The sequence below is a fragment of the Fusarium solani genome (assembly GCF_023522795.1).
Source record: "Fusarium solani strain SB1 chromosome Unknown bctg00000007, whole genome shotgun sequence".
Lineage (NCBI taxonomy): Eukaryota > Fungi > Ascomycota > Sordariomycetes > Hypocreales > Nectriaceae > Fusarium > Fusarium solani.
Genome location: NW_027072150.1, coordinates 1,967,706 through 1,990,284, shown reverse-complemented (window position 1 = coordinate 1,990,284; position 22,579 = coordinate 1,967,706). Strand labels below are relative to the sequence as shown.

At 50.6% G+C, this 22,579-nt stretch overlaps 11 protein-coding genes across 11 annotated transcripts; 6 read left to right on the top strand and 5 right to left on the bottom strand.

Moving 5' to 3' along the window:
* Positions 1 to 192: 192 nt before the first annotated feature.
* On the top strand, positions 193 to 3,395 carry MRS44_011542 (uncharacterized protein; the record flags this gene model as incomplete). Its single annotated transcript, XM_065619770.1, has 5 exons — positions 193 to 628; positions 686 to 1,266; positions 1,319 to 1,444; positions 1,857 to 1,920; positions 1,975 to 3,395. 5 exons carry the CDS (start codon positions 193 to 195, stop codon positions 3,393 to 3,395), a joined length of 2,628 nt encoding a protein of 875 aa, XP_065475842.1.
* Positions 3,396 to 3,866: 471 nt separating this feature from the next.
* On the top strand, positions 3,867 to 5,735 carry MRS44_011541 (uncharacterized protein; the record flags this gene model as incomplete). The annotated part of the gene is made up of 8 exons (XM_065619769.1): positions 3,867 to 3,961; positions 4,014 to 4,212; positions 4,382 to 4,550; positions 4,598 to 4,732; positions 4,791 to 4,818; positions 4,872 to 5,056; positions 5,110 to 5,483; positions 5,532 to 5,735. 8 exons carry the CDS (start codon positions 3,867 to 3,869, stop codon positions 5,733 to 5,735), a joined length of 1,389 nt encoding a protein of 462 aa, XP_065475841.1.
* A 1,050-nt stretch (positions 5,736 to 6,785) lies between these two features.
* On the bottom strand, positions 6,786 to 7,164 carry MRS44_011540 (uncharacterized protein; the record flags this gene model as incomplete). Its single annotated transcript, XM_065619768.1, has 3 exons — positions 6,786 to 6,959; positions 7,015 to 7,049; positions 7,092 to 7,164. The coding sequence occupies 3 exons, from the start codon at positions 7,162 to 7,164 to the stop codon at positions 6,786 to 6,788; spliced, it is 282 nt and encodes a 93-aa protein (XP_065475840.1).
* A 940-nt stretch (positions 7,165 to 8,104) lies between these two features.
* MRS44_011539 (uncharacterized protein) lies at positions 8,105 to 9,212 on the top strand (the record flags this gene model as incomplete). The annotated part of the gene is made up of 6 exons (XM_065619767.1): positions 8,105 to 8,143; positions 8,197 to 8,402; positions 8,471 to 8,562; positions 8,637 to 8,795; positions 8,846 to 9,032; positions 9,104 to 9,212. 6 exons carry the CDS (start codon positions 8,105 to 8,107, stop codon positions 9,210 to 9,212), a joined length of 792 nt encoding a protein of 263 aa, XP_065475839.1.
* Positions 9,213 to 9,305: 93 nt separating this feature from the next.
* MRS44_011538 (uncharacterized protein) lies at positions 9,306 to 10,272 on the bottom strand (the record flags this gene model as incomplete). The annotated part of the gene is made up of 2 exons (XM_046278392.1): positions 9,306 to 10,141; positions 10,194 to 10,272. 2 exons carry the CDS (start codon positions 10,270 to 10,272, stop codon positions 9,306 to 9,308), a joined length of 915 nt encoding a protein of 304 aa, XP_046134746.1.
* Positions 10,273 to 10,785: 513 nt separating this feature from the next.
* Positions 10,786 to 11,469, top strand: MRS44_011537 (uncharacterized protein; the record flags this gene model as incomplete). The annotated part of the gene is made up of 1 exon (XM_046270772.2): positions 10,786 to 11,469. One exon carries the CDS (start codon positions 10,786 to 10,788, stop codon positions 11,467 to 11,469), a length of 684 nt encoding a protein of 227 aa, XP_046134747.2.
* A 114-nt stretch (positions 11,470 to 11,583) lies between these two features.
* MRS44_011536 (uncharacterized protein) lies at positions 11,584 to 12,833 on the bottom strand (the record flags this gene model as incomplete). The annotated part of the gene is made up of 3 exons (XM_046283336.2): positions 11,584 to 12,064; positions 12,128 to 12,594; positions 12,663 to 12,833. 3 exons carry the CDS (start codon positions 12,831 to 12,833, stop codon positions 11,584 to 11,586), a joined length of 1,119 nt encoding a protein of 372 aa, XP_046134748.2.
* An 876-nt stretch (positions 12,834 to 13,709) lies between these two features.
* Positions 13,710 to 15,512, bottom strand: MRS44_011535 (uncharacterized protein; the record flags this gene model as incomplete). Its single annotated transcript, XM_046272632.2, has 2 exons — positions 13,710 to 14,237; positions 14,289 to 15,512. 2 exons carry the CDS (start codon positions 15,510 to 15,512, stop codon positions 13,710 to 13,712), a joined length of 1,752 nt encoding a protein of 583 aa, XP_046134749.2.
* Positions 15,513 to 15,813: 301 nt separating this feature from the next.
* Positions 15,814 to 17,481, bottom strand: MRS44_011534 (uncharacterized protein; the record flags this gene model as incomplete). The annotated part of the gene is made up of 3 exons (XM_065619766.1): positions 15,814 to 16,293; positions 16,969 to 17,395; positions 17,447 to 17,481. 3 exons carry the CDS (start codon positions 17,479 to 17,481, stop codon positions 15,814 to 15,816), a joined length of 942 nt encoding a protein of 313 aa, XP_065475838.1.
* Positions 17,482 to 18,413: 932 nt separating this feature from the next.
* On the top strand, positions 18,414 to 20,180 carry MRS44_011533 (uncharacterized protein; the record flags this gene model as incomplete). Its single annotated transcript, XM_065619765.1, has 6 exons — positions 18,414 to 18,578; positions 18,637 to 18,706; positions 18,763 to 18,860; positions 18,917 to 19,053; positions 19,101 to 19,673; positions 19,853 to 20,180. The coding sequence occupies 6 exons, from the start codon at positions 18,414 to 18,416 to the stop codon at positions 20,178 to 20,180; spliced, it is 1,371 nt and encodes a 456-aa protein (XP_065475837.1).
* A 649-nt stretch (positions 20,181 to 20,829) lies between these two features.
* Positions 20,830 to 22,233, top strand: MRS44_011532 (uncharacterized protein; the record flags this gene model as incomplete). The annotated part of the gene is made up of 1 exon (XM_046275700.2): positions 20,830 to 22,233. One exon carries the CDS (start codon positions 20,830 to 20,832, stop codon positions 22,231 to 22,233), a length of 1,404 nt encoding a protein of 467 aa, XP_046134752.2.
* Positions 22,234 to 22,579: the final 346 nt, after the last annotated feature.

Below are 22,579 nucleotides of genomic sequence, written 5' to 3'. Positions count from 1 at the left end.
ACGAAGCCCCGCTTTTGTATGGAGCTCTCAAGAACGTTATCAAAGCGGCTTGGTTGGAGCCAAGACATAACAGGGTGTTTGAGAGAGGCGAAGGAAGGGTAGACTTGACACGATTCTGTGACATATCAAGCCCGAGTCTTTTGTCAAATCTTCTGTCTGTGTCTGTGTTGTTGAGAAATCTGCACTGCCATCATGTCTCTTGATTCGCCCCAACTCAACGGTGCATCGACCCCGAAGCAACGGCTCGATGCATCCAAACTGAAGTTCACACAATCGACAGTCCTTCACCCAGTTCCTGAACCTGGATCTCCCGAGCTGTGGGCACAGAATGTCCACACCGACCACATGGTAACGTGCCGCTGGACTGCCGAGAAAGGCTGGGACGTGCCAGAGATCAAACCCTTTGCCGACTTCAGCATCTCTCCCCTCGCTTCTTGCATTCACTATGCGACTCAGTGTTTTGAAGGCATGAAGGCCTATCGAGGTTTTGATAACCGCGTCAGACTTTTTCGACCAGATAGAAATGCGAAGCGATTGGTTATGAGCGCAAAAAGAGTGTCCTTGCCTCAGTTTGATGACGCAGAGCTTGTGGAATTGATCAAGGCACTTGTTCGTACGGATGCAAAGAGTATGTATTGTCTTTTGCAAAGGATACGTCAAGAACACGATTACTGACACTTGGCAGGGTGGCTTGCGGAACCTGGAAGCTTCCGCTACGTCCGACCGGCATTGATAGGAACCGGGCGTCAGTTGGGCGTTCAGATCCCCAGAGAAGCAGTCCTATTCGTTGTCATGGTCTGCTGGCCCGACTTTTCTACCGAAACTCCACCTGGTGTTGCCCCCAGATCCGACCTTCGTCTGCTTACGTCTAGAAATGACACCATCAGAGCCTGGCCTGGTGGCTTTGGCTACGCCAAAGTCGGTGCCAACTATGGCCCGAGTTTTGCGTCGCACTGCGAGGCACAAGAATCCGGCTACGACCAGATCCTATGGCTGTTCGGAGATGATGGTCAAGTTACAGAAGCAGGCGCCAGCAACTTCTTTGCGGTTGTCAAGGACGAACGCACCTCGAAGCTGCAGCTTCTCACTGCGCCTTTGGATGACAAACTTATTCTTGACGGCGTTACTAGACGATCTGTCCTGGAACTGGTTGAATCTAGACTGGCGGGCGAATTGGAGGTGAGTGAGACAAAGTTCACCATCTCGGACCTTGAAAAGGCCTGGAAAGACGGCCGTCTTGTGGAGGCGTTCGTATCCGGCACAGCTGTGAGTAACACGATGTTCATTCCGGCAAACATTTTCTAACTCGTGATTTTAGTTCTTTATCAAGGATGTGTCGACTATCCGCGTGGGTGATCGGAATGTCGACTTGGCACAGAAGCAGGATGGCACTGTCAAATTTGGACCGCGAATCAAGGGCTGGTTGAAGGATATCATGTTTGGGGTTGAAGAGCACGAATGGGGCGTGGTTGTTTGACAATGGGCATGTGAATTATGCAGGAGTTTATTGTCATACAGATCTAGTGACCGTACCTAGAAAAAAAGGTGACATAAGAACTAAATTTGCAATTGCAGTCCATACTCTCTCCATCGTCTCGCGAGAGGATGACATGGGGAGCTCAGAAATGCTTTTATAAAGAAGAGAACTCGGGCGCGGTAGAGCCAGGTTGGACTAAAATGCGAGCAACGTGAAACCGCTACGTAGAGGACTCGGCTGCAACATGCATTAACGTAGTAGCGAACTTATTAGCGAACTTGATCGAGTAAGGTTCTGGTGATAGCGACGAGGTGAGACTGGTGGGAATATAAATAAGCATCCACGTCCCCTCTGCTGACCACACTTGACCATCATCCAGTCCACCACGAAAGAGGCAGGTCAGCCAAAGATGATGGCACCCACAAATGAATCAGTCTCCCTAGGTTAGTCTCAGTAACTGAAAGACTTCTGTAAGCCTTACTAACATGCCTCTTTAGGCGTTTTGGGGGGTTACTACTCTGCACGACACACTCTAGGCCAATATCGCTCAGCCTGCGTCGTAGCATCCTACTCGATCTCGGGACCAGATGACCTGAAACCATCTTCTCCCGCAAAAAGTCGTCTTCACTTTGCCTTAGAACGGTGCATTCAAGCAGCTATTCGACGATACCCTGGCTTATGTTATGGCGTTTCTGATGAGACAAATGCTGGGATCCCTCTGTTCAGACAATTGGATTACGTCGACAGAAGGGACGTCCTTGAGATCATTGATAGTCGACATGTCTCAATAGACTCCGGAGTGAATCAAACCACGCCGGATGTCGTGCTATCTAGGATACTCGGCGAAAGACACGCCAAACTCTGGTTGAGCAACAAACCGGCTTGGAAGGTTGTTGTCGTCGAACACATTCACAGTCCCCGAGGTCAGGACGCGGAGAATGCAAGACTTACAAGGCTCGACATTGCCTTTTTCGCGCACCACGCCATCGCCGATGGTTTAAGCGGGATAGCCTTTCACGCGGCCTTCATGGAACTCTTTCAGAACATGTCGGGACTATCCTATCCGCCTACCTGGCCCATGGTCTTTGCATCAAAGGATGCTCCACCAGCGGTTGAAGAGCGAGTGGACTGCCTCTCATGTGCCTGTACCATCTGCAGCAGCCCCAACACTTGTCAGGGGCCAATTTGGGCAGGGAACTCGATATCGCCGGCGCCATTAGTTGAATTCAAGTCAATGGTCCGGGTTCTTTCGATCCCGGCAGAGAAGCTTTCAAGTGTACTCAAGAGGTGCAAGCTTTCAAACATTACCCTCACTGGTCTTCTGCACGCGTTGATCTGCACTTCTCTCTGCCGCGGTGTCAAAGCTGTCCCGGGTATTCGAGCCGTCACACCTTTTTCGGTGCGAAAGCTAACAGGTGCGTCAGAGAGAGAAATTGTGAATCACATCTCTTTCTTATCAACGTATGTGCCTGGAGAGGACCTCGGCAAGGTCAAGAACAACAAACACGGATCGACAACAGAGGAGCAACACATTATCCAGCTGGCACAGTTTTTCAGCAGCGACATTGCAACCAAGGTCAAGCAATTTCCTCACGGAAGCATGTTCACACATCTGAACGGCGCCAAAGATCTGCTATCACTCTGCCAAAGTCAAGCAGGCACACAACGACTCTACACATACGAACTATCGAACCTAGGCTCAGCAAGCAGCGTCCCAACTCAACCTAGCGACCACTTCAAGTTGGACAAGCTGGTTTTCACGCAATGCGGAATGGTGTCTGGCCCGGCTATTGGCTTCAACTGTGCGAGCATACGTGGTGGCTCTTTTACTATCAGCATTACCTGGGAGCGGGGTGTGGTTGAGGAATCGCTGATTGAGCAGGTGGCACAGGATCTTGAGCTCCGACTCAACTATTAGATTCATGTAGATTCATAACAATAGATAATATCAGTTATCCCAAATCATTGTGGTTCCAATGACAAAGCATCGGTGAGGCCTTGCGAAAGTGTTATCTGACTTACGCGTCGTCAGCGGCAGAGAGGCCCAGATCCCGTGCTTGGCACCCTTCAGCGTCCCCGAAGCCGAAACATGGCCGTATAAAACCGAGGGCCTAGGCAACTTGAGCCGAATCCATTGCGGGTTCCGATTCTGCTTAGACTCACTGGACAACGAGGAAAGATGCAAGTGGAGTGGGGCAAAAGTTGGGCGCATTTCAAGGCGCATGAACCGGCGTAATTTTTGACCTTGATAAGGCGCAGTGAAAGGCGCAAATTCAGGCGTTTTTCAAGGCGCGTTGAAAGAGTGAGGGGCACGATAAAGCAATGAAACGCAGGGCGCAACGAGCATGGCAATCCGGAGAGATTCGATTTGTCAGAACACAGAATCAACATGGGAACCAAGATGGAACCGGAGCCCCTCAACGAATGGATTGTGCTTATTCCCGATATCGAGGGCTCATTGGAAACAAGGATGAGGGTACGAGAGTAAGTTCACTCGCCACTCTCGACAGCCCTCCGATAGGTAATCGAATTGCAGAACACACATCAAAGAGATGGTCAAACATATCGACTCTGGGCTGTATCAGATGGGAGGAGGTACACTGAAAGGAGATCAAGTTGGTGGAAGCGCCATTATTGCTCGTGCGAAAACTGAAGCCGACGTCATGGAGGTCCTCAAGACCGATATCTATGCCCGGAGCGGTGTTTGGGACCTCGACAAAGTGCAAATGATTCCCGTGAGTACTCAATTCCCTACAAGATGCGACCGAAATTTCTAACAGAGACCATAGTTCAAGTGTGTTTATAGGCGTACGTGCGTGGATGAGAAGATCATGGGGGATCTCTGGAAGTATTGACATCACGTGGGGCTCTGCATTGCTATTATAAATCCAACTCCATCCCCAGTTTCTCCTCTTTCAACTCTCGCATCTGGGAACGTCAGCATTCACCATGAAGTCCACCGCCATTATCCAGCAGGGAAAGTCCATCGTTCTCGGCGAAGCAGAATTGCCGCCTTTGAAAGAACATCAAGTCTACGTCAAGGTCGAATATGCCGCATTCAACCCCACCGATCGTATGCCCTCCCACAGTCATGATCCTTGCTTAAAACTGACTGTCAAGGACTTGCGCTCGATGTCAATGCTTTTGGAGATGGAGCAGTTCTAGGCTGCGATTTCGCCGGCACCGTAGTCGAAACTCACCCGAGCGTCACCAAGGTCCAGACTGGCGATCAGATTGCAGGCTTCGTTTGGGGCGGTATATTGCCATATCTGAGCTCTCGAATCACCTAGGCTAACGGATTCACTCATATTAGGCGAGATCAAGGGACTGGGCGCCTATTCGTGAGCCCTCAGCTCAGCCACATCTTCTCACCTCGCTGATTGTCGAGTTACAGAGCTTACACCATCGCGGACGAGCGTCTTTCCTTCAAGATCCCAGGCAACATCAGCGCTCCTCAAGCATCTTCAGTCCCCTTAGCCGCCAACACGGCATGGCTTGCTCTGTTCTCCGAGGATTGCCTTGCACTCAGTCGGGACAGCTCGGCCAAGAAGACACCTCTGCTAGTTTGGGGTGGAAGTTGTAAGTCCCGGGAACACTGATGCCTTGAAGGGACTCGCTAATGATCGTGAAAGCTGCCGTGGGTATCTTCGCTATCCAGATTGCCAAACTTCATGGTATTGAAGTTGTCACAACATGCAGCCCCCAGAATTTTGAACTGGCCAAGGATGCTGGAGCCACCCACGTTTTCGACTACAACGATCCCGAAGTTGACTCAAAGATTAAGGCCGTGGTGCCGGATCTCCAACACATCTTCGACACCATCGGAAACACCACCTCGTCTGCAACTGCTGCCCGAGCCATCGGAAAGCCTGGAGGTGTGCTGTGCACGGTCCGACCCGGCAAGGTGAACACAGAAAATGTTCCCTCCACAGTCAAAGTCACAGATGTTTTTGTCTTCACGGCATTCCCAACAGAACATAACTATCGTGGAAAAGCCCATTGGCCTGTAAGAGCCCCAATCCCTGCGTGCCTTTTAGGCCTAACATGTTCGTAGGTCAAAATGGCAGACCACAAACTCAGTTCCGAACTGCATGGCCAGTTGGAAACCTTGCTTGGGAACGGCTCCTTGAAGCCGATTCCGATCCGCATTCTTGGACAGCTGAGTCCTTCTACTGTCGAAGAAGCGATGAAGGCGAATCGAGAAGGACGCGTTTCACGCGAGAAGCTGGTATTCGAAGGCTTGTCCAAGCAGAACTAGAAGTAGCGAATGGGTCAAAGATTGACGAAATCACCTTGAATGAAACTGAACGGTGCAAGGGATTGTGTACTAATGCATAGCTTCCCTTGAATTATGGCCTTATTTCTTCCCATTTTTTAATCTTCTATATGTTATCGTAAATATGGACTCCTGGTGTAGGGTACATGTAGGAGTATTAAGAAGCCATCAGAAATCAACTTTGGGTCTTTAAATCTATCTCATCGTTTCGACATCTCGCTTTAATTCATGCTAGAGGTGGCTCGCCTGACGGGTTATATTGCGGTATCAGAGTCGTAGACGCCTGCCGACCACATAGGTTGATGAGCTTTGCAACAGATAACACAAATGTCAGCTTTACGAGAGCTTGGGAGTTGTTTCATATTGCGACGGAAATAACCTAGAAGGATAGATACCATTATAGCTCTATGGGCTTGCGTTGGCTTTATAGTTTTTGTTTGACAATAGGAGCTGTACTCTGTATCCCTCCACCAAGCGCAAATCTCCACTGGCAATCACCATGGCAGGGTTCCACCACGCCAGTCCAAGAACTGGCCCGTCTGTTCCATGCCAACTGACCCGAACATCTCAGCCATCCTCTCGATGCACTCGTCCATGTTGTCGCGGAATCGCCCGTTGGTCATCCGAGTGGCTATGTACTCGGGGTTGAAGGCTAGCACGGTGATGTTGTCACCGTTTTGCTGACAGTCATCATGTTCAAGGCGGCCTTGGACATGCGATAGGCAAGGCCTTCGCCCTTGTTCATCGGAAGGGGTATAAACCGTTAGGTTGTTTGCAAGAGCATAAGGCGCGGTGGGAGTGCTTACTGCCGAGGGACCCTGCGTTGGACGCGATATTGATGATTGTCCCTCCAGCCTTCTTCAGGTTTGGGTGAAAGTGTTTGGACGTCATGAACGCTCCCTGGAGCTAGGTCAACTTGCCCATGTCGCGAAGTGAGCTACCAGAGGGCACTCACCATAGTGTTGATCCGGAACTTTTCCAACAGGATCTCGGGGGAGTGCTCGTACCAGTTGTCGGGTTCTGGGCCCAGCCCTACGGCATGTCAGCTTCGTTGTATGAGGACTGGAAAGGTGGCGCGGGAGAGGGCCTGCCTGCAATGTTGACCAGCAGGTCAAGGGGTCCGGTGCCATAGGCGGCAGCAGCCTGGATGACAGTCTTTTCATCTCCCAGATCAATGTCGATGATTCTGCCCGTGACGGCTTCTAGCTACGTGAACGGTTAGGAGATGCTCATGCCAGTTGCGGAAAGAATCTGAGCTGACATCCTTGATGGATGGGTCGCCGGCGGCCCTGGTGGCTGGGAATCAATAGGTGCGTCGAAAGAGTTTTCGGTTCGTACCGAGTCCAAGATACTGGGACCTGGCTGCGGCACATTCCAATGGCCGTTTGCGCTCTAGATGCCGCCCCGTCATTCCGGGAACGTAAGGGGCAGGCGATTCGCGTTTTTGACATGATGATATCGATGTCTCATGGTGGGAAATCATTTGATTAGTGCGGGCGATATTGGATTGTGGCGTTGCGGAAGAAACAGACCGGACTATTAAGGTTTGGCCCATCTTTGGAGGCTGGGCTGATGCAGAGATTAGCTACGGAATGTTGATGGATCAAGGGATTATTGCCACTAACTGAAGCACTATTTTCTTGGGGATTGGCATGATGGAAGTCGCTTGTCTATAACTTTGTGATACCTGCTGTGATGCTTCTCAGCTTGCTTTGATTCAGCTCCCATAACAGGGACCGGTTTCGTTAATCAGCTCAGTCGCCCTTGATTCAGATGTGATCTCCAAATCCTAGCCCCCCTTAGGGCGATCTATGGTCAATAGTTGGCGCCACACTGCCGCCAATCTGGAGATGGCCGACAATAGAGTTTCGACGAGAAGGGGGTGGCTTGCGCCTCATCCGGACCAGACAGATCTGGATTGGAATTTCACTGACCATCTCTCCTGTCACGTCGCCCCCCCGGGAAAATATCTCCTCGTCTTTCTCCCCAGCAACGACTTTTGAGATGAATGTTCTTCGATAATCACCATTGAGTGATCCATCAGCTAAGCGATAGCTAGCAGGACGAGATGGTGTCAAGTCACACGGTAATAGTGAGTACCTCACATGCTATTAACCCCTCGAGTCGCCTCGATGAGATGATCGTGAGCACAGATCTAACTAACTGTGACCCCACAGGGCATCGAGTGGACCTTTATGGCCCTTGCCTACGTGTTTGTTGCCTGTCGCCTCTATGTCCGGCTCCATATGCGAGGGCTCAGACTGTATTCGGCCGACTACTGGCTGATTGCGGGTCTGATGTCCTGTCAAGGCTTGTTGATATGTGACACCTTGACATACAGCATGAATGCCATGGATGACTTTACGATAACAAGCGTGTCCCTCGACAAGGTGTGTTCGGACGGGAGGAACTCATCTCATAGCCGAGCTGACTGATCCCGCAGATCAGATTTGCGACCAACTACTTCTTCGACACTGGCATATACTTTCCCAAGTTCAGCATCATCGCCTTCTACTACAACCTCATCCCTCCGACGCACCCCCAGATGAGAATAGCGCTTTACATCTTGACATTCATCACCGGGTCATTCGCTCTTGTTACTTTCTTCGGAGACACGTTCTGGTGTGGGCCAGATCCATCCGTCAACTGGTGAGTAGCAACACAGCCCTGACCCACCCCTCATCCCGAAAAGAGTTGAATTAACAAACGATGCATAGGAGGAGAACTAGTGATGAAAGCTGCACGGTTTTCTCAGCCATGGACCTCATGCGCCTGAACTGGTCTCTCAACTTCATCACAGAAGTGCTAAGTCAGTTCCACCCCTCTGAACCCAGGGTCCTTGTACAAACCAGGTTAGCTAATGCTTTTATGCCTTGCTTTTAGACGTCGCATTCCCATTCCCGTTGATCTTTGATCTTAGCCTACGATCTCGTCGTGAAAAAGTTGCCCTCGGTGTCATCTTTGCTCTAGGAACAATTACCATTGGCGTTAGTGTTGGAAGGTTTGTCACCATGCTCCATGTGAGCAACAACATCTCTATCTGTAAGTCTTCGTAGCCAAACACCAGCTTATCATCTGACTAACGGTACTAGACATCTGGGCCACGGCCGAAATTTGCATCTCGGTCATTGTCGTCGCACTTTCCGCCCTTCGGCCTCTGCTGCGAAAGTTATCCGGCATGGTTTCCACGGATCCGGGCAGCGATCTCCCTTCGGGATACGATATCTCGTCGATAAGCCAGCCAAGCAAACCATCTACCCGGACAAGGGACGTTGAAGCGTTTTGGGAGACTGGACACAGGGCTCATCAGAGTAGTGTTACAGCAATGGCGTCTGGTGAACATTTGACAGGGAGCGAAGTAGAACTGAATCGTATTGGGGGGATTTTGAGGACCCAGCAGGTATCAATGTCGAGCGAGACGGTTTCAAGCTTTATGACAAGGTAGACAGTATTACTTAGACTTTAGCATACAATGACATTTCAAGTCCTATACCATCCTTGTTCCCAAGATCCTCGTCCCACTACGACTAGATATTCTTCCAAAAAGCCTGCCTAACGCTCTGACTCATGGCGAGACTTTGAGCTTCTCGAATAAACAGCTGAACGAGCGGCGAGAATTGGATCCGCCGACGCCTCAATACCCTCCACGCCCGGGATAGGACTGAAGGCAACTGTCTTTTCACAAGTCTCAGCTTCCTTCGCCTCCATCACCCTGGCAATCTTCAGAGTTCCCAGCTCGATCAAAGGACGATCGTCAGGCCAGATCTTGGTGCAATCGTCGGTAACATCACCAAGCTCAGCAACCTGAGCAACCAACGTGAAACCAATTGGACCTTCAGACAAGATCTGTGGCAACTCCTCGAACAGAAAGTTGGGTGACTTGGTCTTGAGCTCATCCTGTGTAAGGCTCTGCTCACCTGCCAATGGCACCCAGCGATAGCGGATGAAAGCCGTCTTTCCCTCTGAATTGATCATCTCGAAGGCATTGATTGAGTGGAATGTGTTGTGGGCAAAGCCCTTTGGTATTGGTCGGTGCTCTTGAGCAAAGGCAGCTGCAGCAGGGTGCGAGTTCGCATACTCAGTCACGGTGCCATCCCTGAGACTGCGGAAAAAGGCCAGTACCTCCTCCCCATCTGAACCAGGGAAGAGTTTAGAGGCATGGCATATGATGTCGGTGCCAAGTCGAGAGGCCGGGTCGAGGACGAAGCGGACGGCAAGACCGTGTGGGTTTGCTCTCTCATCGATACTTGGCAGGTCAGGGATGCCGGTGAACAGGGAGAGCCGGGCGATGACGAGAGTTGGATGGCGAAAATGCGGCGCCGTGGAGAGCTCTTTGGCCGCTTCGGTTGGAGTGAAAGATCCGGTGACAAACACTCCTTTGGCATGCGCTGGAGGAGGAATCATTAGATACGGAAAAGAAATGGTAAGGGAAAGACTTACACGAGCGTACTCCGGAGAATTTACCGAAGATATCCTGGAGGGTATCGATCAAATTCTGAGCAAGAGTGCTAAGAGCCATCGTAAAAGATATGGGTCCGTGGCAGAACAGCTTGAGATAAAATCAAGGTGATCACGATTTCCATGGACTTTGAATCTCATTCTTCGGGCTACTTATACATCCCTTCAATCTCACCTCATCCTGAACTTTGGGTATAACTTTGGACATAAGCATGCTTCCGGTGCACGCTGTTTGGCCGTGATTAATCAACATGCCGACGCCACGCTTATCCCGTGGCAGCACCTGCTGATTATATGAGACGAGGAGAAAAGAGACATCTCCTCGGGTTGACAAATACCACCGATCTGATAGGAGTAAGCTGACCCCCGGCCTCCGGAAGACAGAGATGCCGATGCACCCGTTATAGCCGCGGTGACGGCCCCACCTCCGAAATCATGCTCCGGCCCCACTCCGCCAACTTGAGAGATTGCATTGACTTTGAATTCCATATCAAGGGGTGCTGGATTGAACATTGAAGTATGTGTCAGTCACATCAACTACGTAATCTCTCAGATCAAGACCTACGAGGTTACTATGGCGGCCCTGGGGCTTCGTTCTGCGATGGTGGGTGCATCTCGACTTGCCAGTACTCGAACGAATACGATCAACCGGTTCAACTTTCACTCCACGACACGCTCCATGACAACGCAAACCCAGGCCAAGGCCCAGGACTGGTCTGCATCCCAGATCCAGTTCTCGGTCGCCGATCTGAAGACGTATACACCAGAGAAGCTGCTGGACTTGGTATTTTCCAATGCTGTCTTCCAGTGGCTCAAGGCCGACGAACGAGTTCCAATGATGAAGAGAATGATACAGTGGCTTCGCCCAGGAGGAGTGTTGGCGATCCAGGTTCTAGACAATTATCTCGAGCCATCTCACATCGCAATGCGCGCTTTCGCGAACGAGGACCCCTGGGCCAGCATTTTGGGACCTCTCAGTCCAGCCCTTGACCAGTTTGCCACACCGCAACAGTTCTACGATGAATTAAGCCCACTCTGTTCATCTGTTGATATCTGGCATACTCTTTATCAGCACCCCTTGGACGATCATCAGAGTCTTGTGGAGTGGGTGAAAGGAACAGGTCTGCGGCCGTTTCTCAACCCCCTTGGCTCGGAAGATAGGGAGGCCTTTGCGGAGAGTTATCTTACAAAGTTGAAGGAGGTTTACCAGGTTTCTGTTGATGGAAAAGTTCTTTTGAGATATCCGCGACTTTTATGATTGCTGTGAGGGAATAAGGACGTTTAACTAGTAAAAAGTAACGGGATGAGTATGTATTAAGATTTCTCATTGTAAACACTGCTACGTAAACTGACATATTTCGACTCTGACCCATCACTCCCAGTCGTCAGTACCTTCACAGCTGTTCTCGTTGAATGCATCAAAGTCGTTACCAAACACGGCCTGCATGTCGATATCACCATCCAACGTGACATCCCAAGACGAGACATCCAAAGGAACATTCCAGAACGTAAGTTGGCAATTCGATGGCACAACGTCCGCATGCCCATACGAATATGTCACCGGTATTTCGTCCCCGGGAGCGGGTGGGACTTGTTGCTTGGGCACTCCGCTCAGCCGTTTTACCTCGTCTGACAAACGGCCGAAGGCGAGGAGGTGAGGAGTTACGGCTAGCCATTTCCTTGACAGATTCTGCAACATCCTGTTGCAGTCGTCCATTCCTTTAATTATGGTAGCCGGTTCAGAGTTCGGCTCGGTTGATTCGTCTTGACCAGGTTGTGATAGAAAGAGAGGGATGTAGATCCCGCAATATAGTAAAGTGAATCCCGAGCGGAGGATGTCCTGCACATGTGTCCTAGCATTCCATTGTTAATTCGCACTTATCCGTATGGTTGTGATGAATTTGAAAAGGGCTTACCAGATTGGTAGATCAACCTTTCTGTCAAGCCAAGTCTGGTATTCATGAACAATATGCACTGCCGCATCGAGACAATACCTGAGATGCTTAGTATCAGGAATGAATTGAATGCTTTTTTGCTCGGAAGGAAAAGCAAGAGGCGTGTAAATGAACAGTCGCTCTCGGTATAAGTTGATGTTCAAGTATTCAACAGTGTCAAAGAGGCAGCTTGAAGATGCATCGGTACTTTTCTCTTCATGCAAACTTCGCCATTCTTCCAGCTCTTGAGCGAGACCGGTCGCCAAAGCTTCCTTAGTCACTATATCTTGGTTCGTGGTAGTTTGATTCGGGGTGTATAATGTCGATCGGACCTTGGCTGATATCTTTCTCAAAGCTGCTTGTCGAATCAATACGGAGACCTCGCTGCGGACTCCGGATCTGGATGTGGGTAGATGTCTGATTTCGTCGAGCCAGGTTTCTTCCGGCATCTGCATGTAACGCAGTTCAGTAAGGGAGCATCGTCAGGCAAGGGAGCCACAAGGATACGTCTACGCACCTGGACCGTAATCTCGGAATCGGATATCACAATGGGCCGCCCTAGATTACATGCCGAGAACCTCTCTTGCACGTAACAACACCAGAACAGTCGCCTCTGAATCTGCTCTATGACAGGATTCAAGGGTTGAACTGGCTTCTTGTGGTAACCAAGTTGAATGCAGATGCGCATTGCCTGACGCGCCAGTTTCCACTTGCTTCCGACTGTATCGTTATCAGCTCACACCGCCTGATGGGAGGAGGCACACGGGACAGGGATTTTCCATACTGCTAATGTCATTCAAATGACTAAACACTAATAAAAGCATTGTATTTTGAATCTGAGCGTCACAGGGGGGTTCTGAGAGAATATCGGCATATTGGATGGCGGACGAATAATAGGCGAACGGGGAGGCCGACGGCTGGGTCTGTCGGACGAGAGATGTTGCCACGGCAAGTATCATGAACAACTGGAACATGTCGTTGCGCCGCTGAATTCGTGACGAATCCACCGAGGAGGCGCGCACGCTTTATGACGATGACCCAGAGGCTTGTCTCGACTTTGTGGCACAAGACGAGAACGATGAGAACCCGGTGTGCGCTGATTTAGACGAAGCTATAGAGCTCGACGCTACTCAGGAGATTATCCCTCCAGTCGATCCTCAATCTACTCCCGAGGCCACCGAGTCCCCGTCCAAGTCCCTATTGAACCTAACCCTAAGAGCCCCATAGCGCGATTGCAAGGCCTGTAGTGACGGCCTGGGAGCAAGCTCGTGCCAGGCGTGTGATCAGCATTGCCTTTTCGACCAGTGTAGAGGGGATAAGGCGTCCCGGACAGGGAGGCTGCAGCTGTATCTGTTGCTGTTGTGGCTGATAGCCTATTTTGGACTTGTCACTATGAGAAATGTGGAGGTTGCATTTGAGGATAAGAGAGTCATAGTCAGATAATACAATCCTCGAAAGATTTTGAGTGGAGGTGGACTTGAATGTCACAGTTGTGTTTGTCCAGTTCACGATGATATCCAACACTACCCATGGATTCACTTGTTATGATGATAAAGTACTTATTCTAGGCAATAACCTCTTGCATAAGGTCGTCCGGCCATTTTGGTGCATCCACCCCATTCCCCCTGGTGCCCACGTTGTACCCAAGCTTCACCACACCGTGCCAGTCCGCCACACCCTTGACACATCGAAACTTCTTGTCACCGAAGACACTCGGAGAAACTCGTTCCTCAAAAAACTCTGGCCTGAACAGTCTTTTTCTGGCTGGGCCTGACCGTAGTCTACCGAGAACTTGAGGGACGGAAACACCGTTGTTGTGCCAGTGTTGGTAGACTGTGTTGTCGTGCTCAGCCCAGATTTTGGCAAAGACGTCGGTTGGGTAGGTGCCCACGGACCGTATGAGCCATGCGCTGTAGTAGTTGAGGGCGAGATCGATGCAGTACGATCCGCCACTCTCAGCACGTCGCAGAATTGCCAAGAGGACGGCGCAGGATCCGGCTATGCCAGTGCAGTAGTCGCTATGAGGAAAGAGCGGCGTGACAGGATCGCCATGACCCATAGCCTCTCCGAAGGAGTGACTAAGTCCAGTATTCTGCTTTAACATTAGAACTCGGACGCATGGTTCGATAGGAGATCAACTCACCGCGTCCGCAATTTGCTGCCATCCACTCCTATCCTTCCAAGGGCCATGCCACCCGTAACAGTTCTCCCGGACATAGATGACACCCTTATTCCTACCCTTGCACATGTCGATGATGTCTTGTTGACCGAATCCATACTTGTCAAGCACGCCAGGCCGATAGCCCTGAACAACAACATCAGCTTCCGAAATGAGCCTTCGGAGCTGTTCGCAGTCTTTTTGAACTCGAAGGTCTAGGCTGCAATTCCATTTACCCCAGTTGAGGTCAGCTTGGAGGGAGACAACATCTGGCAAGTGAGGAGCAGTGCAACGCATTACACTCGCGCCGAGTTCTGCCAGACTGCGGGTGATGCTGGGACCAGCGATGATTCGTGTAAGATCGACCACCTTGAGGCCAGCCAGTGGTCGCGAGGGGTCGGCTTGAACAGTCGGAGATGTAAACCAGCACGGAACCTGGTTGGCGTTCTGTCGACAATGTATCTCCCATAGACCAACGTGCTCATTTGCTCGGCCATGCTCTGACTGGAGATACTCGTCTGTCGTGTAGCAAATGGTTCCAGCTTGGCGTGTCTCATCAGTTATAGCTTGTAGCTTCTCACCCCCAATCTTGCCAAAGGCTTTTTGGAAGATATTAACGCCCTGTTCATAACTCCCGACATCCAGCTCGGCTGGAAGCCCAACATTTTGAAGGGTTGGAGTCGGGTTAAGAGAGCCATGTGCTTGAAAGAACTGACCATCAGCACACTTGTAAATATTCGTTGCGAGGTTTCGATGCGTAGAGGAGTTCATGCGATGCTTATCACAACTCGGAAAGTATTGGAACAGCTTCGGGTTCGCTTGGCGTAAGTTGCTGGCCTGAATGTTTTCCCCTTCAGGATCGATGGTCCAGAGGAGTGTCGAAAACAGAAACAGGCTGGCATGATCGGTGTTGATGGTGATCTGATGTGGCTGAAGGCCATGTCGTCGTTGAAGGATAACATCTACCAGAGCTGCTTCCAATGCTTTGAGAGAGGAAACAGCCTCGGTGAAGCGCCAGTTTACGGGCAGTGAAGGGTCGTCTGAGCCGGTGAAGTTGATGGATCCAACTCCATTTCGAACTTCAAGTGGAAGATCTTTGGAAATGAGGGGGTTTTCGAGGATGCCATGTTTGTAGACACCGGCCGCAGATTTTGGGACTGAATACGCCGTAGAGGCGATAACGTGAGGCTCTTGATCGATTGATCCCATTCTGAAGAGTCCTCTAGAAAGAGTTGCGAGAGTCAATGAAGGGAGAAATGATGGAGATGATGCAAATTACAAGACTGTCCTGCCAATAATAACACTGACTGTCGTTTATCCATGTTATATCGGCCTCTGTCGGTTGTCGAGGTCGCCGAGGTCGTCGATCTCCGAGCGGCTCCTTCGGGTCGAGGTCCGCTCTGTGGAGAAGGCGGACGTCCTCCATTCAGCCCCATCCACCAAGGGGGAGAAGCGGCACGGAGATGGAACCATTGGGCGCTCTTGGCCCCGATTGGCCCAGTCCAAACTGTTACTCGAATGCAATCTCCAGCGCCCCCAGAGCCTGCACACACAGCTCGTAGAGATTTGTGCGCTCCAGAAATTGTATGTTGGGGGTGGGAGTCCGCTCCGGTGACTTCATGTATTCATGGATAGCCCGCAACAGAGACGCATGCTCTGAGAGCCCCTGGAACGTCAGGGAGATCTCTTCAACGACTTGACACGCATCGAGGAGCCACTCCTTGAGCTCCGGGATGGCGGCCGCCTTCGGTATTGTGGGGAGAGCTGCCCAGCTGAGGATGTTGACGAGATTTGCCTCAAATACGCTGCATCCGACGATCCATGGTTTTCTAGTCTTTGACCACGAGCGTGGGAACCCCCGTATCTGAAGAGGTTGAGGTGAGATCTCGGAAGGCACACTTCGCAGGTGCTTCAGAGACGACTGAACAGCTAGTTGATACGCAAAGAACATGGGCAAAGCTAGCATGGGGTAATCGGCTGCCGTCTCACTCTGTAGAACAGAGTCATAGTTTGTGACGTGCTGTTGAAGATGGCCATCTGCCGAGTTTGCCGAGAGGCAATGTGCCCAACAGTAGAGTGCAGAAATAGACGGGAAGCTCGAGCTCTCATTTCTTGGCTGTTCTACTGTCAGATATTGCCATGTTCACACCGAGAACGTAGATAAGCAGCTACCTTATATGAGATATCCGAAGCTCGTATGCTTGGTGGTAGACCCAACGCGCGACTGATGGAGCTGCTAGAAATTAACAACTTCACGCCCTTGTTGGGAGGTCACCTACAAGTCCAGGAGATATGCTACTTCGAACAGATGATCACCGCTGCACATACTACTCCTATATTCTGGTAGATGAAGTTGCACTTGGTGAAGCCCAAGCACAATACAAGACTGTATGGCTAAGTCGATAAGTTGCCAAGAATTCCCAGTACTTGGGTCTAGAAGAGAGTACAGGGTGAGGAGAAGAAGTATCAAGATAGTGTCCCCAGAGTCATCATATGAGTACTCTTGCGAGGTGGCTATCAAGAAATACTCTGCAGACGCATGGACATGCGAAAAGATAGATCCAGGCATCATTGCTGCGCTGATGGCGAGAATGAGATATAGCTGAGTCAGATGCTCTGGGTATATCCAGGAATTCGTGGACAATAGTCGCATAGTTTCCCATACTTGGTCTTCATTGACAATGGAAAAGGTTGCATTCACGCAAGAGAAGAAGTTGTTGATGTAGGTGGCCATTATCTCTCTCTCGGCCTCATCCACAATCGTTCGACTTGAACGAATGCCGGGTGTGGTGGCTGACATAACCAATCCCCTGTTGCTCCTGTCTCTCGGGAGTCCACGAGGGCTGCTGTTGTCAAGCTCCAGGGCGCGGCGCGTCATCTCCCGGAGGCCGTATAGCTCACCTCTGTACAAGGTCGCAGTCTCGGGCTCCTTCAAGATTGTCAAATCAATCATGTCAGGGCTTTGTGTCTGATGTTCTTTCGATACAAATGACTGCTGATGGGTCGACGCTTCGGAGGCTCGGTTTTGACCATTGCAATCAGAGAGCTTGGATTCGAGAAGGGCGACTTCTTCTTCAAGATCTTCGAGCAAGCTACAAATGGACTCTTAGTGGTCCGCATTTTCAGCTTGTGTAGATACAGACCTTCGTTCGCTGCGAGTAGGTCGCGCGACAGGCATGATACATTCTAATCCACGACGAGTGCACAGTCCGCAATGAGGGGCTCTGCGATCACACTGGGATTCCCGAGAATCAGCACTGCTTACGGCTATAGGTTCTGATACGCTTACTCGTCTCTTCCTTTGGCGACAGTTCTGGCAGGCGAGGTTTGTTCGATTGGCATCAGCCGTGTCACCTCTCTCACTCATTTTAGCGTAATTCTGAGATTGTATTGCAAGAGGTCAAGCGGTAACGCAAGTGGTTGATGAGGGCAAAAGCGGGTAAAACGGAAAGATAGGAAAGATACTCTCTACTAGAGTCATTCTGCTAAGTTACACCGCCCAACTTTACGTACTTACCCAGCAAAGAGTCTTTTGTCTTATCGAGATTGCCACCAAGTGAAATGGTATGGGAGCATGGTTCTTGACCTAATGGGTACACAAGATACTACATCTTCATCGTTGATCCTCAACAAAACCACAACCCTGTAGACCTTACTCTTAGGTCGCCTTCACAACGGAATCGCGACACCGGATTGTAACTAAGGTCAGGTTCAATTAGCGAGTGAAGGGGATGATGTGCTTGCAAGGCCCAGGCCATGCGGACTCCCATCCGGCGCTAGCACCAGGCTAATCTGGGAATCCGGGGCTTCCCACTCGGAGCAGCCTCCGCCTCTATTCCCCAGACTTCCCCGCGATAAGAGGCGAATCTGGGGCAACCAGAGGGTCAAGTCGGCCTACACGGGAATGCCTATCTCTTGGCTGGAGCGGCGTGGCTCCGGATATTGAGTTTCGAGATACCACTATCATTAGATTCCCAGGTAGACTATAGCGCGGTCGTTGGCGATAGATAAGAAGGCATCGACAGGCGGCTTAGGACGAATTCCATCAACCTCCAGGTCATTTCGAACAACTTGAATTCTGACATCTCCTTCAATACTTAATTCGACATCATGTCCCCCATCAAAGAACCCCAGAATGAGATCTCGGACAATTGGTCTGAGAAACCAGGCGACATCATGCAGCTCGAAGATCAGAAGATGCCGCGCCACAGCCACCTGAGTCCCGAAGACCAGGCTTGGCTGGACAGCTTTCCCGACCATCGCAAGAAAGCGGTTGTAAGAAAAGTTGGTCACCTTCCTGATCCTTGTATGTCCGCCTACTCACAAGAAGTAGATTGACGTGAGACTTGTACCTCTCCTTGCCATTCTGTACCTGTTCTCCTTCATCGATCGTGCCAACATTGGTAAGTCTACCATGGCCTCCTCCTAGTAAGACCAGATTGCTCACGCTTCACTACAGGAAACACCAAGATCGAAGGGTTAGAAGATGACCTCAAAATCACTCCTTCGCAATACAACATCGCCCTGAGTGTCTTTTCATGCCCTATGTCGTCCTTGGTAAGTCATCACCCGGCAGATGTATGTGGGTAATCATTCTAACGCTGTATCAAGAGGTTCCTAGCAACTACCTCCTGACAAAGTTTAAGCGACCCTCCGTCTACATCGGAGGCATCATTGTTGCTTGGGGTATTATCATGACACTGATGGGTATCGTTCAAAACTTTAGTGGGCTGATTGCCTCACGATTTATGTACGCACCCATCATCAGCTATACTTGGCCGTTACTGACAGTCAAAGGCTTGATTTCGCTGAAGCAGGACTCTTTCCAGGAGCCGTCTACATCATCTCTCAGTGGTACATGCCAAATGAGATCCAGACACGTATTGCCATCTTCTACTCGGCTAGTGCCCTCGCAGGTGCCCTATCCGGTCTCCTCGCTTTCGGTATCGCCCGAATGGATGGTGTCGGGAACCTCGAGGGCTGGCGGTGGATCTTCCTTCTCGAGGGTATCGCCACCGTTATTGCCGAAGTCGTCTGCTTCTTCTGTCTCATTGACAACGCCGAGAGTTCAGCGTGGCTTGACGCCGATGAGAAACAATTCCTATCCCTACGAAGAATTGCCGTCATGGGCGACCAGAGTGCCAAGCATGCCGAAACCATGAGTAAGAGGGCCAAGTGGTCAGTCTTGAAATCAGTTTTGCGTGACTGGCAGGTCTATCTTCAGTCCATCATCTACATCTCTGCCACGATGCTCAACTACGGCCTCAAATTCACCATGCCTCAGATTATCAAGAACATGGGATACACTTCCGCCAACGCACAGCTACTCACCATCCCGCCCTACTGTGTTGGTGCCATCAGCGCCTTCTTGTCAGCTGTTTTCGCAGACAGGCTGAAGTGGAGGATGCCCTTTATCGTTGGAGCCCAAACAATTGTGCTCATCGCATTCTCTATCCTCTTTGCAAAGGCTGCAGACATCAAGGAAAACATAGGCTTATGCTACTTCGGCGTTGTCCTCGCTTGCGTCGGCCTATATCCCATTACCCCAGCGCCAATGCTTGGACAGTCAACAACCTTGCCGGACGAACTAAAGCAGCGATGGGCATCGCGTACATGATCGCTATCGGTAACTCGGGTGGCATTCCTGGTTCCTACATCTACATTCAAAGCGAAGCGCCGAAGTACCCAACTGGATTTGGTGTGTCTCTTGCTGCGGCTGGAGCAGGCATTGTGTCTGCGGTTACGCTCGAGGTGACTTATCGCAGTATCAATAAGAGAAGGTCTAAGATGTCGGCTGAGGAAGTTTATGGCAAGCACTCGGTAGAAGAGCTCGAGGCCATGGGTGATCGGTCGCCGCTGTTCAGGTACACTCTTTAATTGGATGGGGATCTTGACTTGTTCCTTATGCAAGGGGGCATCTCTAAGAGCTTTCCAGGCATATCACGCAAGTTTTAGCATGACTACTCGAGCGTAGGGGATAGTCCCCAATGCATGGCTCAGGACTAGCATGATCACCTGCATGCCACCACGTCTTTGACTTGATGCTGAAATGCCTACCTATAAACTAATCCATGCTCTTTCCTTGCCTTTCGAGCCTGCGCTTTATGCGTTCAACACAACTATTATTATACTGTGAGGCCATTCCCTAAAATACCTGAAATGGTATTATGCTTTCATTTTGAGTGTTCCGACTAATCCTGTATCTTCCATGGATTGTAGCCTCAGCCTTGTCCTAGAGGTAGGTAGACAACTCCCACAAGGCTCTGTGTAACATGTCTCCCATCAGCCAATTGACACTCGGAATTCTCACCTATTGTTATTGGTCTTGACTTGTCTCATTACCCCGCACCGCCAAGACAAACAAGTCGACAGTTAGACCGCTACCTAGTCCTGCACTCTCCCTTGACATCTTAACCTTTCAACCATCGGCCCTAGTAACAAGGAAGGCATTCATCAACGCACGACAACGTTATACACTGTATCACCGTCACCTCCATATCGTCAACTTGTATGGCGGAGTCTCACCATGGAACTATTCACATCTCTTACTAGTCATTTGACTCTTACCGACAAGCCTACCATGACCGGGACCGTCCCCGCTCTACCGCCGGAAGTACTCGTCCAGATAATTCGCGATGCTTATAGATCCGATCATGAGAAGTCCACTATTTTTTCCTGTCTGCTGGTGAGCCAGGAATGGCGGGATATAGCGCTTCCCGTTCTCTACAAAGACTTGGTACTCACAGGCAGTAATCAGATGGAACGCTTTCTGGATTCCCACAACAGCTCGGCCGTCCGCTCCATCACACGCTCTCTAACCCTCTATCTCAGGGAGTGTTGTAACCCCAATTCAGAGTTGCAAGAGCGGGTTGACAACACAGTCTGTCGGCTGGCCAAGGAAGTCATCCCGAACATAGCGGCACTCAAGTCCTTTTCCCTGACGACAAACCGTCGAGACTTCAAATTGGGCATACTCAGGAAGACCATCTCAAACGTTCTCGAAGCCCTCCCCCAAAGCTGTGTCAACTTGGAGCTGGATACAGAAGGAAAAGATGAAGACTCATTCTGGCTTGCCTATCACGGCAGAAGCCGCCTAGAAGGCGTTTCCCATTTGTGCCATGATTTGCGCCGCATGCTGCCTCGCATGCATAATGTCCGCATCGACCTCAAGTATATGTGTGACGCCATGTTTGGAAGACGATTCCCAGGCGAGGGTTTCCACTCTATCAAGCTTCCACACATCAGACATCTCCTCATCGAAACGTCAGGTACAGGCGCTAGACCACCGTGTCCAACATCCCCTCGAAAAGAACACTCTGCCTGGCGCCAGATGATTCGAGCGTTGCAGCACGTGGCAGGATCACAAGAAACAGCCCCAGGCGAGCTCACAGTCTTGGGAACAGCTTTCGAGATTTCTCGAGCTGGAACATTCTACCAGACGCTGGTGCGTTGCCATGTGAGAGGTGGTGATGACGGGCTTACAACGTTCGCACTCCCTGCTACGGATGTTCCATCGCCAAACAGCAAGTACAAGCGCTCCCTCCTTGTGCGGACCGAGGAGGGGGGTTTCGTGGTGGATAGAATCGATTCGTATTACGACATAGCCGGAGGACGTCCCTGGAGGTTGGCAGCCAATGGCGCGAGGCTACCAGTCTCTCTTTTCCCTGATACCATCTGGGCCTCAGATGAACAGCTTGGCATCTTTGCCGAGGCGGAGTGGAGGGAGAGATACCCGGCAAAGGAATGCACTCTGTGGGAGAAGGAGAGGGAAATGGGGATGCGATTGGTGGATTTCGAGGAGCGCAAGAATGATATCCGGTTGAGAACTGTGGTGGAGAGGTCGCCCGAAGACGTAACACTCGGAAGGCCGGTTGTGAGCCCTGAGGATGTTGATTCGGAAGAGGAAGAGGAAGATTATTCACAGTGGTAACGTTCTATAGGATTATGTTACATGGTCTGTTGATCTAACTACGTTCATGAGGTGCTCAATGCTAACTTGGCCGCTTGTGCAATGCCATGTATCAGGAAGATAGAGGTTCTTCCATCTACCTTGACCATTCTCAGAACGTAACATTGTGATTTGTTAGACCAAGAACTTGAACAAGGACAGAGACAGGGCCCTTCATTGTGACTAATCCCACCAGAAATGAATAGCACCGACCAGGCGATACACCCCCATAATTGACAGAAGTTGGGTATTTGAGTTCATCTTCACATCCGGCTGAGATCCCATTTCGCTACAAGAGGTACCAGCCTTCAGACTCGCGCGAGGGAGC